The sequence below is a fragment of the Corythoichthys intestinalis genome, chromosome 5 (assembly GCF_030265065.1).
Source record: "Corythoichthys intestinalis isolate RoL2023-P3 chromosome 5, ASM3026506v1, whole genome shotgun sequence".
In the NCBI taxonomy this organism is placed as follows: domain Eukaryota; kingdom Metazoa; phylum Chordata; class Actinopteri; order Syngnathiformes; family Syngnathidae; genus Corythoichthys; species Corythoichthys intestinalis.
The window spans coordinates 54,632,787-54,647,848 of NC_080399.1; the positions used below are offsets into that span (position 1 = coordinate 54,632,787).

Below are 15,062 nucleotides of genomic sequence, written 5' to 3' on the forward strand. Positions count from 1 at the left end.
TGTGTTTTGAATTTATTTGACTATGTTGGATCTGTTCGTAGATCTGTTTTTTTACTGACATGGTATAATGGTGCCATTGACTCGCGCTTGCTTAGCCACTCCGGAGCCCTGAAATTAACAAACAATTGACAAACTACACGGAATTTGTTCAGATCAACTTCAATGACTAAATATACCCCTTCCAACTCGAAGATTAAGCCTAATGACAAAAATTCTAAATTTACCCTTTTATTCCAGCACCTCCCATGTTAAACTCATGTTTTAGGCTGCGAACATGATCAAGCAGACAAATTAGGTACAGACACTAAAACCTCGCTGAAGGTGTCATTACATAATTACGCTAGATAGTCCTATTTAGCACAATAATTTGTTCACTGATAACAATGCTTTAGTGCCTGATGAATAGACATTAATTACAAACTTTGAGTTTTTTTTTTTTTTTCTTAAATCAAGTGAGCAACACTGGACTTTTCAGGTTGTGACTAATGCCTGCTTTTGTTCTCTTCTCACTACTGACTAACCTGCCTCAGGATCTCCTGGAAAGTATGATATTTACTATACCGGTGGGTATTGCACAATATTTAAATAGTGCTTATTTGGGCTGCGTGACAGACAAACTCTTATAAAATAAAGAGGCACCGTGCAAGTCATGTGCCATCACAAGAACAGCTTAATTCATGGTTTTGTCCGTTCTTTGTCTGATAGAATCTTCAGAGCATCTAGAAGAGTGTATATTATCAGACCAGTCTCCCCTATCTTCTGGAATGGACTCTGGTCAGCACTCTCCTATGTCACCAGAAAACAGGAAAACTCAAAGAGGCCTAAAGAAACTCTGGGGGTTGTAAGTAATCAATTATTTATTTATTTATTTATTTATTTATTCTTACAGTCCTTGTCTTTCAGGAAGTGTTTTTGTGTGTGGGCTTTGCTCTTTGCAGAATTCGTCGTAGCCAGTCAGGGAGTCCAGTCCAAGTACATGACCCTGAGCTTGGCGATTTCAAGAGGGGGGGCACCAGAGCCACAGCTGGACCAAGACTTGTACGTTCAGGGAACATTCGGTATGAAAGTTATACACATCTATTCAATGAGACAGTACCGTAAATTCTGCACTATAGAGCGCACCTGACTATAAGCCGCAATACACAAAGTTTATAAAGTTCAGGACTGACTATAAGCCGCAAGTTTCCATGTTTTGAAATTCTATATCTAATTTATTCAGAAAGATTTCATTTATAAAAAGCATCTTTGTTAATCAAGTTCATTATTGCATCGTCAACACGCCGAGTTCTGTTTTTATTCATTTAAAGCTTCCCTGTCACAATCCGACTGGCATGTTCACTGCCAGTCTGAAACCACAAAGGCAATAAACTTTAAAAAATAATTTAAATAAATTGACTACAATTACGATGACGAAAAAACAATATCCACATTACCTTGACTTCTTAGAGCAGCGAACCCTCTTAAAATCCAAATAGTGCTTGATGAAGTTAGTCTACGGCTGTCAGTGCTACCCCTAGCATAGAAGGGTTGTCGTAGCACACCGTAGGTATCCATTGCACATATGGCTAGCTGTAAATTGTTGTTCTGTAATGGCACCAAGCATCAGACGTATTCCCCTGCATATTGTAATGTTTTTTCGATGAAAATGGCTAGTTGTTTGTTGGTGTTACCGGACCAACTTCTTTGTAGCATACTGTGAATATATGTCATTTTTTTATATGTATCACCATCTATAGTTAGGCATAAATAGTAAATGGACAGTACTTATATAGCGAATTTATTTACATGGTTACCCTGCCTATAGGGCTTTACATTAGCAGACATTTGCCCGTTCACGCACACATTCACACACCAATGGTGCTGCTGCCATGTGAGGTGCTGCCAGCCCATTGGAGGAAAATTAAGAGTTCAGTGCCTTGCCGAAGGACATTCCGACAGTGGGCAGTCGTAGCCGGTAATCGAACCGTTGACCGAACCGTTGGCCCAAGGAATACTCCAGCTACCAACTGCGCCACGTTCTTATTTAGTGGTATCAAAGGTCTCCACTTAGCAACAAATCCACATGTACAGTACCTGTAAATAACTCACCTTCTCTCAAACATAGCCTCAGAAACGCTAACACTAGGAGATAAAGCTAAGGGTGCGTTTGAGTTGCACTATGATCTACAGTATATATATATACGTGTATATATATACGTGTATATATATATATATATATATTTCAATAGCCTTATGAAGCACTACTGAAATAAAGTGTTGTTGTTTTTTTCTATTTGAATCCCAGAGACCTGAAATTGGCGTTTTCTAAGTGGAGCACAGAGCAGGTGTGTGAGTGGCTCGAGGACATTGGACTTGGCCAGTACACCATCTTAGCTCACCAGTGGGTCACCAGTGGTCAAACACTACTTACAGCCAGCCCACAGGACCTAGAAAAGGTACACACACATCCTTTCTGAATGATCTGATCTCGTTTAGCTGTCAGGCTTATCTTCTGCAGACCATGTTAATTGTTTTTAGTTTACATGTCTCCTCACTGTTGTTGTCTGTCTGTTCACTCGGCATTTAGTAACACCTGTCTCTGATTTTCAGCCTGCACTTTAGTTCCGCCTTCAAAAATGTCACGTCATCTTCCTCATACATCCCTACGCTTCATCTACTTTGTCTTTTTTTATCAGGACGCTGTATTTGTTTTTCCTTTTGCAGGTGCGGTCTTAATGCGTTAACTGTCATATACATCTGTGACCAAAAATTTTATTCCACCTTCTGGCTCTTTTTCTAGGAAATGGGAATGAAAAATCCATTGCACAGAAAGAAACTGCATTTAGCCATCAAGACATTTAATAGCAAGCGGCACGAGAAGTCTGCAGAGCTCGATTACCTCTGGGTCACTCGTATGTACTGTATAAAATAACTGAGACTTATTTAAACCTGTAACACACTGTAATACTTGAAAATCAGTGTGATGTTATGTTCCACAGGCTGGCTAGATGACATCGGACTTCCACAGTATAAGGACCAATTTAATGAAGGAAGAGTGGACGGACAGATGTTGCAGTACCTTACTGTGGTAAGTTTTATGAAAATTTAAACCGCTTTATGTATTAAGACAAATTACAGACCAGTCAGTTCTCATGTCAACTTTACCTGCTTTGTACCTGCACGTACCGCTTATGTTTCCATCTTGTTTGTCTCAGAATGATCTGTTAGTCCTAAAAGTGACCAGCCAGCTGCATCATCTCAGCATCAAATGTGCAATTCACGTTCTACATGTTAACAAGTTCAACCCCTACTGCCTCAAGCGCAGGCCCGGCACTGAGGTCAGTAAGAAATAGGTGTACTATATATTGTATATATTTTGCGTAGTCAGCTCATGCATACGCCAGTTTATAAAGTATTTGTTGACTGTGCTGATTTATTATACGCTCCCCGTATTTACTGGTATCCTTGCTCAAAAATTAAGCTTTTTATTTTTTAAGTATATTATAGACTTCAAATTAGGGATGTCCCGATCCAGGTGTTTGCACTTCCGATCCGATACTGATACTGGCCGATACCGATACCGACCTATCTGACCATGTGTTAAAGTTTAAAGTTATTTAGCCTCCTTACTAGTTGTCAGACTCATGTTGAAAAAGGTTTTAGTACCCTTGATAACAACTAGTCAGCTGAATTAGGTGAGTTTGAATAACACACAGCGGTTGGTAACAAGAAACTGACCTGTTTATTCAGTGACAAACACAAAACATTATAAATAACAAACAGAAATGGCATAGTCAGTCAGTAAAACGTGCAAGTAATATTGTAAACTGTCTTAAAAAAGCAAAACACACCAACAACCTCAGTTGAAAATCCCACAAATCCCCCAAGCTATTAGATGCTTTTAATGTTTCGTGCATTAGTTACAAAAATTGTATAAAATGCCTCTCAGGTTTAAATAAACGACTATTTCAGTATCAAGTTAACATTTTAAAACAGTAAATAAAATACTCAAGTCCCCATTCTGTATCAGCAGCTTTAAACTACATTCATTTCATTTAATTTTGCAAATCAACCGTTAAAGTTGTTAAAATTGCTCCCGTTATTCTATAATTTCCCTTCTGTGTACTTTCGACATGTGAAAGTTTTAAAACTGTTTTGAAGATAGATTCAAGTCAAGATTTTGCCGATTTAGGAGTATTTTAGATGAAAAGTTAATTAGGTTCGCTTGGAAGGTTCACAACAGCCTACTTTGGAAGTCTTCTGCATTAAGATGGCGGCTGTTTGCTAACGCATCTGGGAGTTGAGTTGAGCATTGGCATTACCCGGGTCTAAGACAAGTTCTGTTTACTTTCGGGACGCAATGCAGTCAGTTTCTCATTGCGTCCCGAAGACCGAGCTGTGTATTAGTTCCGCTTTACTTGACATATTTCAATAATCGGAATTTAGATGTTTGTGAATTGTTCTCGAATCTTCAGCGGCCGAATCGCGTGTTGGATGGTGCGTCTTTACTCACGTGAGATAATGGCTCGTCATCCAGAATGAATTCTTCGGCAATGACTCTTGTTATTCCCTGGGCTTTGGGACTGTCGAGTGCCAGTTTGTCACGGATAGCAAAAGTTACTGCCAGTGTTAGTTGCGTAAGACCTTTCTGTTTGTCTTCGGTTTTCTTAACATACTCCTCGTATTGTTTGTGGTGGTATCTCGCTAAATGCTTGATTAGGTTGGTTGCATTAAAACTTCTTACAGCTTTACCACTACGCTTGACTTTATTGTGGCATATGTTGCTCTCTGCCTCTTCGTCTTTGTCGTCTTTTAAGGAGAAATGATCCCACACAGCTGACATTTTTACCGATAAAGTCTCTCAGTAAATTGGGAGACAGTAATGTAAATGTGGTGTGTTGAAGGTGTGCCATAAAATGCGGACCGGATTTTAGGGAAACTGAAGCAAAAACTGGAATGGATTATGTAAATCGGTGACCTGGAAAACCCGGACCGGACGTTTAAAAAAAACTGGATCGGAAGTCTGGATTGGAATTTTTCCCGTGTTCCGATCCGATACCGATGCGCATTTTTTTTCCCATATGGGCGTCCGATCCGATCCAAATATCGGATCGAGACATCTCTACTTCAAAGATGATCTGTTCTTTTAACATATCATACTCAAAATATCCAGTTAATGAAACAATAATGATGTCGAATGACTTATATTTTCAGAGGTTGATTTGAGCAAAAATGAATACACTCATGTGAAAATTAAGACACCCTGTGGAAGCCTGTGTGTTTTCTAACATATTTGATCATATGGATATTTAATATCAATTTTAACAGTCTTGAGAGATTCAAGTAATAGAACTAAAAAAGATTTTTAATAACTTTGTCAAAAGTAATTTTTTTAAAAAAATGCAATTTCTGTTGAGGAATAAATTCAACACTACACATTCAATCCCACTAATGGCTAAAATTACACACAGGTTTATCACGTCAGGTGCAAATGATTAGAACATCATTACCCAGTCTTTTGTGCCTTATTTAAAACTCACATTTAGTTTGGTGTGCCCCTGACTATTGAAGTGAGAGAAACCACCATGGTGAGATCAAAGGAGCTGTCTGAGGCCTTCAGAAACACGCTTATGAGTCAGGTGAGGGATTTCAAAAGACCTCAAAAGAATATAAAAATCAGCCATTCCACTGTCCGTAAAATAGTCTACAAGTGGAAGACATTCAAAACAATTACCACCAGGCACAGGTCTGGCTGTCCAAACAAGTCCACCCTTAGAGCAGACCGCGAGATGCTAAAAGAAGTTTCCAAAAACCCTAAAATGTCATCACGGGACCTACAGCAGACACTTGCTACTGTTGATGTGAAAGTGCATGCTCTACAATCAGAAAGAGACTTCACAAGTTTAACCTTCATGGGAGGTGTGCAAGGAAGAAACCTTTGCTCTCCAAGAAGAACATAAAGGCCAAGCTGAAGTTGCCAAAGTGAATGTAGACAAAGACCAGGACTTCTGGAATACTGTTCCTTGGACAGATTAATCTAAAATTGAATTATTTGGACACGAGAACAGAGGACATGCTTGGCGTAATCCCAAGACAGCATTCCAGAAAAAGAACCTCATAGCAACTGTGAAGCATGGAGGTGGAAGTGTCATGGTTTGGGGAAGCTTTGCTGCAGCAGGACCTGGCCAGCTCCCCATCATAGAATACACCATGAATTCTATCGTGTATTAGAGGGTGCTTGAGGAACATGTGAGCGAAACTGGACCCAAAACATACCACTAATACCACTATTTTTTGTTTAGGAGTGGGTCAAACCTTCTTCAGAACCATGTCAAAGACTGGTGGATGGATACAAAAAGTCGCACATATCAACGCACACGCCCAACCCCACATACTCACACACACACACACACACACACACACACACACACACACACACACACACACACACACACGGCACCCATGATCATCTGATTAACAGTGATGAGTCCAAAACTTATTATATTTTAACAAAGATTGGTGGGGTAGCCAAAAATTGTGCTCCAGTAAGAGTAACGTTACTTCAAAATAATATTACTCAAGCAAGATTAGTCATCCAAAAAATATACTTAAGTAAAAAAAAAAAAAAAAAGCATTTGGTGAAAAAAATACTCAAGTAATGAATAACTGCTTACGATATCAGATATATATTTAAAAATACAATAGTATTTTTTTTCTGTACTATAACCTATTACATGACCATATTAGACCAAATCAGTGCACAAAAATCATTGAATTCCAACTACCGTATTTTTCAAACTATAAGTCGCCGTTTTTTTTCATAGTTTGGCAGAGGGTCCATCTTATACTCTGGAGCGACTTACGTGCGATTATTGGTCGGGCCGACTTTTCTCTCGCTAACTTTTAAAAAATAAATATACCCTCACCGGCCACTTTTTATTCGGTACACCATGCTAGTAACGGGTTGGACCCCCTTTTGCCTTCAGAACTGCCTCAATTCTTCATGGCATAGATTCAACAAGGTGCTGGAAGCATTCCTCAGAGAGTTTGGTCCATATTGACATGGTGGCATCACACAGTTGGTGCAGATTTGTCGGCTGCACATCCATGATGCAAATTTCCCGTTCCACCACATCCCAAAGATGCTCTATTGGATTGAGATCTGGTGACTGTAGAGGCCATTTGAGTACAGTGAACTCATTGTCATGTTCAAGAAACGATATTTTTTCTTTTTCGGACCATTCTCTGTAAACCCTAGAGATGGTGGTGCGTGAAAATCCCAGTCAATCAGCAGTTTCTGAAATACTCAGACCAGCCCTTCTGGCACCAACAACCATGCCACGTTCAAAGTCACTCAAATCACCTTCCTTCCCCATACTGATGCTCGGTTTGAACTGCAGGAGATTGTCTTAAACCATGTCTACATGCCTAAATGCACTGAGTTGCCGCCATGTGATTGGCTGATTAGAAATTAAGTGTTAACGAGCAGTTGGACAGGTGTACCTAATAAAGTGGCCGGTGAGTGTATATTCATATATTTATACTAAAACAATGTATGGATGTTAAATTAAATGAATAATTTGGATAAAACAGAGAAGGCACTGTACATGCCTGCGCACGTGAATGCAGTGGCTCTCTTTTCAATCCTTCCCTCCCGCGCCCTGGCGCCTTCCGCGAGCATCCTGGTATTTTCTTTTCGATATGGAGTAGCTATAGGAGTGAAATACAAACTAAAGACAGGGGAATTGAAAAGCAAACAACTGTGGTAGGAGTGGGATATGAAACGATTCAAATTGATTGTTGAAGATGCTATACAGAAATCTGTATCGGCTTCGCTGAATGTAAACGAATGTAGCGCTTTTGTCTCATACGAGAAATATATTTAACAAACTTTTCCAGCGTTATGTCACTGTGTAAATGCATTTATAATGATCATAAAAATATGTAGACTATTTAAACATTGTGAAAACTTGCGTTTTTTTTTTCTGCCAACTCGAGGAGATTAAAATAAATGTCAAATCCACTCTCTGCCTGTTAAAACAGACACGCAAATATAAAAGATATAAATGTTCACGGAATATCCATCTTACAGTCTTGTTTAACTGGGAGAATTTGTTACAAAAGACAGGCTTTCATTTGTTATCATTATGCATATATGCACTGGCATCATCACAAACATGATCACACAAAACGCAACCACGCATCGCATTCCCGGATTTCCTCCTTCTCCTGAGTCCTCACAAATAAAACATAAAATTTTGTTTTTTTTCGGGCTCGTGCTTACAAATAAAACATAAAAGTTCGGGGGGGGGGTTTCGGGCTCGGGCCGCATCGGGCTTAAATACCCACAGGACGGTCGGGTCGGGCTGGATTTTTTAGGACCGATCTAACTTCTAGCGTCATGTAATGTTAGCATACCGTACACCTATTCAGCCTGTTGTTCTCTATTGTATTTTAAAATTGCCTTTCAAGATGACATGTCTGTTCTTGGTGCTGGATTCTATCAAATAAATTTCCCCCCAAAAATGTGACTTATACTCCGGTGCGACTTATATGTTTTTTTCCTTTTTATTGTGCATTTTTTGGCTAGTGCGACTTATACTCAGGTGCAACGTATAGTCCGAAAAATACGGTACAAAGATCTACAGAAATGAAATATCACCAGTCCAAGCAGGGCGTAAAACTCCAGTCAAGTAACGTTTACTTATATAGCCCTTAAAAAAAAACATGTTTCCAAGAGCTTTAAAGGCCCAGAGTAGACAAAAATGATGACATCCCCTCATCTAAGCCTGGCACAGGGCACGGTAATACTCAAAACAATGAGTAAATAGTTTTATTTTATGTTTGTGATTCAGAACCACTTTGCTCCCAGTGAGGTCATCCAGTGGTCCAACCACAGAGTCATGGAGTGGTTAAGATCTGTGGACCTGGCAGAGTACGCCCCTAACTTGAGGGGGAGTGGCGTTCACGGTGGACTAATAGTAAGTATGCACGTACGGTTCGTTTTGGCGCAAATTTCAGGAATTCACATCTCATTCCTTTGTTACAGATGCTGGAGCCTCGGTTTAATTCCGACTCACTGGCCATGCTGCTGAACATCCCTCCTCAGAAAACGCTACTGAGACGCCACTTAACCACCAATTTCAGCAACCTGGTGGGAGCGCAGGCCCAGCAGGAGAAGCGAGAGTACACAGAGGCAGGGAGCCACACACCCCTCAGCATCACTGCTAAAGTCAAGGTGAGACATTAGGAGACAAGTAAAGGAACTTCTGTATACAGTGAGCCCTCAATTTTCGCAGTTAATGGGGACCAGAACCATCCGTGAAAAGTGGAAAAACCACAGAGAAGGATATACCCCCACCCCCTTTGAAAAAACTAAAAAAAAGATAAACAATATTTATGTGCATGTATACACACACATTGTATACTTTACATATACTGTACAGTATTTAAAGTAATTTACAGTAATTACAGTACTTTATACATTCAATGTGTGATGTGTGGTGGGCATACTTCCTGAATGTTCCGGAGGTCCACTTGGAGTGAAGCGAGCATGTAACAAGGATATGATGCTTTATTTGTTGGTTTTAAAAAAAAAAAAAAAAAAAAAGAAAAAAGTAAAATACCGCCAGAGATGTTGGCGGTTTCTCACTGGCTTTAGGTGCTCTCAAATTAGGTAAAAGTTGTGAAAAGTATTCCCTCGAAGGTCCTGCAGGTGTTTGGCGGGGATAGAGTGCTCTTTTTTCAGCCTGGAGGTTGTGGAGGTTTGTAGCAGGCTTGAGTGCAGGGATTCCCCTATATTCAACAGATTGTGGCGCACCGCCACACTAAAATGAAAGCCGCCACGCCTGGCAAATGAGATGTATTTTATTTATTTATTTAAATAAAAAAAATGTTTTAAGGCCGCTTCAAACTAGCGGCAGCCGAGTGGGAGGACTTCAGCGGACACCTATTCATTGTGTATTGTAGCCTAATGTTCGTAACTATGCAGGCCCCCCCTTAAGAGACGCAAGGGGAACGAGTAGGAAGAATGGGAGAACGAGCGAGATAGCGAGAGATAGCGGTCGCATGTTGTAGCAGCCCGCTGTTATTTTGTTATTGTTTTTCTTTATTATTGTTACCACAATAAAGTGGGTAAGCAAATACAGACTTCTCTCCTTCTTGCCCATATCCGGGGCATTACAATAATTTGGATCGGACTTTTCGGCGAAAGTGAGCGGTGGACGTCCGTCTTGGACGGAAAGCAAACTTTGACTAACTTGCGCTGAGAGACTGCGGAGAGGCGGGGCCCAAAATAAAGCCTTGCTCTATTTTCAGAGCGTTGGTCACAGTAAACGATTTATCAGTTCAAGCGGAGTAAAATGATACATATTCACGGTACAAGAACGTCGTTTCTGTGTCCATCGATTGGTAAGAAAAGGCTGTTTGTACGAGTGACGTGTGGGCGCTCCCGTCAGGGGGGACATTTCACGTGGAGTGGCTATTTTTCGGCACAACACCGGCGCGCCAACTTCAGACAATTACGGCTGACGAAACTTTGATAAATGCAATCCAAATTTCGCGAGCTCTGGGACACTCGAAAAATGACTCTCATACCTCTCCTTGCTAAGTTAATGGTACCTCGACGTGCCTTTGTGTTAGTGACGGGATCTGTCGTTCACTTGAGTAAACGAATCCATTCCGGTTCGTTCAGTAAAACGATTCGTTCAAACGAATCGTTCAACGAATCGTTCGCCCCCCTCATCTCCCTCCCCACCCAAATGAATCGTTCGGTTAGTGAACGGGAAGTGACGTTGCCGAACGAATCACCAAAGACCGCTTCGCAGTATAACTGAACGGGAAGTGACATTGCTTGGTCCCTCCCTCTCTTGCACATTGACCACTCGTCGTAGTTTCAGAAATGAGTGACAGGCGATATCATTCTGCTCTCAGAGACAGCCTCGTCTCCCTCCCGCTGCTGCAAAAGCGAGGGAGAACTTCCGCGTCGTCTGTCCTAGTTCTATGGGCTCAAAGTCATGGCTCGTGCTTGCATTTCGAATTAGGACACGGTTAAACATTTTCCTTTTGAGGGGGAAGTCGGGGTTTGGGGTCGGGGGCGCACGGACTTTCTTTAGCATGATCTTGCTCACATATACAATGCTGCTGCTAACAGCCAACGCGGCATGCCTGCTGTCACGAAAATAAAAATAAATCGAAAGTTTAATTTCTAATTATGGAACGGCCAACACATCATATTAACCTCTCGCTCTGTTGTATTTTTGTTTTTTATTATTAAGATGATCGTTTTGAATTTTTGCACTGGTATTAATAAATAAAATAATCCGGTCAGCTCCCCTGTCGTCCCCGCATCTCAGATCGTCAAATGCTGACGAGAAATAATTGTTTGCTTTATGATTTCGCCTTTCTACTCTCATTAGTCTGTTAAGAAAAATGTAGACATATTGCGACATCTCCCGTGTCTGCGCGCTTTGTTTTTGGGGCGCTTGAGTAGCACATGATGGACGGATTGACATAATTTGTCAAACCAACCGACACCCTCTGACACGAAAAAAAAAAAAAAAAAAAAACACTCGGAAAAATTTGACATGTATATACAGTTTCATTGCAAATCAGTATTATGGTGATCATACTAAATATTATTTTTTTTCTGTGCACATATGAGGTACATATCGCTGCCATGAAGCCTCCATATAGTGACAGTTCTCTGCCCGCTTCACTGCCGTCACGCGACCGCAGCTCAGGTTTTGCTTGCCTCGCAGCTACGCGTGTTTTAAATTACTGTAAATTTGATAGTATATCGTCATAGGCACAGTCCCGAGTCTGTTGAGAAAAGTAGAACACTAAACCATGCTCGCTAGATTTGTGTGGTGTTTTTGTCTTTTTGAGCAGCATTTGATAGGCTCCACGTTAACAAATATGTGACAAAGTCGTTTCCTTTCATTTTATGACTCGTTCACCGCATAGTCATTACTGGAAAGTCAAGTTAGCAGCAAGCTAGGTCAGGAACCGGAGGACCGAATCACTGAACGGGAAGTGACAAAACTCAGTCTTTCCCCCCTGCCTGCACGCTGGCTGCTTATTGGCCACACGTGGAAATGAGTGACATACGCCATGATTCTGTTTCCGCTCCCTCCCCTGCCCGCGATGAGGCTGGCGTCTGATTGGTCGTGTGCGATGTCAGAAGACGCTGCCGCTTGCTCAACGCCCTCCCACGCAGCGAACAAGCGCCACCAACTTCATAGAACGAATCAGTGCAGATGGTGATTAGTTCGGTCTCGTTCACCCAAACAATTCGTTCAAAAAGAACGAATCGTTCGCGACCGATACAACACTACTTTGTGTGGAAATTTAGTTTACGAACAACGGGGAAAAAACTATTCACCTTCTCACCGAATCAAGTAAAACTCTTTACACGGCTATTAGAATTCCCCCAGTGCTCTAAATGGGTCAGTTGACAGAAGGACTGTTATTGTTGTGGTAATGTAGTACTTATGAGGGTCAAATAAAAGGAAAAAGGAGGACTACGACGGTGGTCTGCAACCCGCGGCTCTCGGGCCGCATGCGGCTCTTTAGCGATGCTTCGGAGCTTTTTTTTTTTTTTTTTAAACGGAAAAAGATGGGGGAGGGAAATATATTTTTTTGTTTTAATAGGATTTCTAGGAGGACAAACATGACACAAACATTCTTTCAATTCATTAATATTGTAATGAAGTTAAACTTGTGGTGGCATAGTACAACAGAGTAGTCACGTGGTGCGTCATTCTCTATAGGATCCACTGCAGGGAAAACAAACATTTAATCATGAAGGCTAATTACGTATTTCTATAGTAGGCTAATATAGCTAGTATCGATAATTATAAGGCTTGTACAAGGCTTTTAATTTTTTGTGGCTCCAGACATACTGTATCAGTTTTTTTTGTGTTTTTTGGGGGGTCAAATATGGCTCTTTCAACAGTTTGGGTTGCCAACCCTGAGTCACTATGAGATGTAAGTCGTACTATTGCCACGAGAAAAAAAGTCGCAATTGGAACATCGGGTAACGTAGCTGTAATCAGCTACGCATTTTACATACATGTACTGTAGCTGAGAGGTACAACATTAGCCTGGCTAATGAAATATTTCAAATATATCTTTGTTATGGTTCTTCTTGGGGGGAAAAATGAAGAAAAAAAAATTCGCTGTGGCACGACATGGTGAGGCTGTCCGACTCCGATGCAGCCCACCACCACAGCTTCAAAAAATCCTAGGGGAAACACTGTGAGTGGTCTCAAAGCGGGTTGAAATGATGAAAAAAAAAAAAACCCGCTGAAAATAACCTGGAAGTGTTGAAATTCCCCTGTGAGACTGGAGATAGAACAAGGTAAGATATGATATGCGCAGGCAATTAGCTCATGAAATAAATCCAGTGTAATATAGACCCGTCGCGATTACAAAACTTAGTCGACGATATATTGTCTCAAATTATTGCCGATATGCGATATTACTGTCAATTTTTTAACCAATTCAACCACTAATGTAGTGACAATACAATCTAATAAATCACCCAATCAAATGCCATACATTTTTATTCCTAAATAAAACACAAACTACCATATTTTTCGGACTGTAAGCCACTACTTTTTTCTCGCAGTTTCTACCCTGCGGCTTTTATAAGGAAGTGGCTTATTCATGGATTTTTTTTTTTTTTTTTTGACAAACAAGCTTCATATTTTCCTGTTAAAAAAGGATAATTAGACATATTTTAGAAGAATTGCTTTCCAAATTTTGCCATGACATCTCTCTCAGCTGCTACACTAGGACCAATAAAGCTTGCCAGAAGCCTGTCAGACTGACTCAAAAACCCAGGATTTTATAGATTAATTTGGCTCCATCTGATATTATATGCTGCTACAAAAGAAAAATTTTAAATTTATAGGGATCTACTATTTGCTACGACAAGAGAATGCGATGCTAGCTATGGTTAGCCGTTTTCAACTGGCAGTAATGGGACTTTATTTCCAAAGTATGCTACAACAAAGCTGCCATGTAAGGGCTAGTGCTAGATGTTAACCGTTTTTAAGAATATTTCATCCACTTCAAGTTTAGAAGGCAAATTAAAGTGGATTATGTATCTTTGGAAATGTAATGACCTGTTTTTTAAACTTGTTTTTAAGCATTCAGACATCACATGTTGGTGGTGATGATTAGTGTTTATCTGGTTAATAAATATATTTTTTGATCAATCAAATATTTCTGTGTAACATCTATGTAAATATCTAATGATAAGATATGGACACCTGCGGCTTATAGTCAAGTACGGCATATGTGTGGATTTATTTCTAAAATGTTTTGAATTTTGGCAGATGCTGTTTATAATCAGGTGCACTTCATAGTCCAGGAAAAAAAAATGCATAAAGAATCATTAGAAAGCTAGCTAAGTGCAAAATGAGAAGCGTGAGAAACCCAACCCATTTTTTATTCTCTGCCAATTAGAGCCCAACAAAAGTGTTTACTTGATCCAAAATGACTGTCCTCTTGTCCTGCAACGTGTCCATGTTAGCAAGACAAATTATTTACTGCCAATCAGATTTTTCATATAATTGGTGTCATTTTAAAGTTATTCATAGTGTAGAATCTCAAGTATGTGAGATTAACTCCAAAAATCTCGATTTACATGTTGAATATGACGTGCTTTTATTTTGAAATGTTCATCGGAAGTACGTTCGCTAAGCCGCTAACCCTAGACTTTATAGTCAGTCTGAAAACCAAAACAAAAAATGTTCATTTCTATTTTCGTGATGCATGTGGTGTCAGTAAGAGATATTTTTCTTTTTTCGCATCGTTTGCAAATGCTGTAAACTAGGGAGTTTTTATGTTTGAAGTGTCACTTTCAACTGCAAGTTTACGTTTTGGAGAAGAGTGCCAATGTTTTATAGCAAGCTAAAGTGGTTACTACATTGTCTTAGCCTTAATTTAGCAATGCTAACATTTTACAGTGTTTAATATAATGCGTTTCCTTATTTTGTATCTATGTCTGAACTTTATTTTTACAGTGTGTTGCTAAACATCTGTTGAAACCAACTGGAGTCTCATATGCAATCAAC

General features: G+C 40.1%; 1 protein-coding gene across 15 annotated transcripts in view; it reads left to right on the forward strand.

The window, feature by feature from the left end:
* ppfibp2b (PPFIA binding protein 2b) overlaps nt 1-15,062 on the forward strand; it is a 119,299-nt gene that overhangs the window by 99,647 nt on the left and 4,590 nt on the right. For 14 of the 15 annotated variants that reach the window (XM_057836097.1, XM_057836101.1, XM_057836102.1 and 11 more), the window contains 9 exons: nt 531-563; nt 706-841; nt 939-1,058; nt 2,285-2,435; nt 2,780-2,891; nt 2,979-3,067; nt 3,195-3,317; nt 8,835-8,960; nt 9,029-9,217. In XM_057836097.1, the coding sequence (XP_057692080.1) occupies nt 531-563; nt 706-841; nt 939-1,058; nt 2,285-2,435; nt 2,780-2,891; nt 2,979-3,067; nt 3,195-3,317; nt 8,835-8,960; nt 9,029-9,217 (1,079 nt within the window). The remainder of the gene's footprint in view (nt 1-530; nt 564-705; nt 842-938; nt 1,059-2,284; nt 2,436-2,779; nt 2,892-2,978; nt 3,068-3,194; nt 3,318-8,834; nt 8,961-9,028; nt 9,218-15,062) is intronic. The other variant, XM_057836104.1, reaches the window with a different exon arrangement.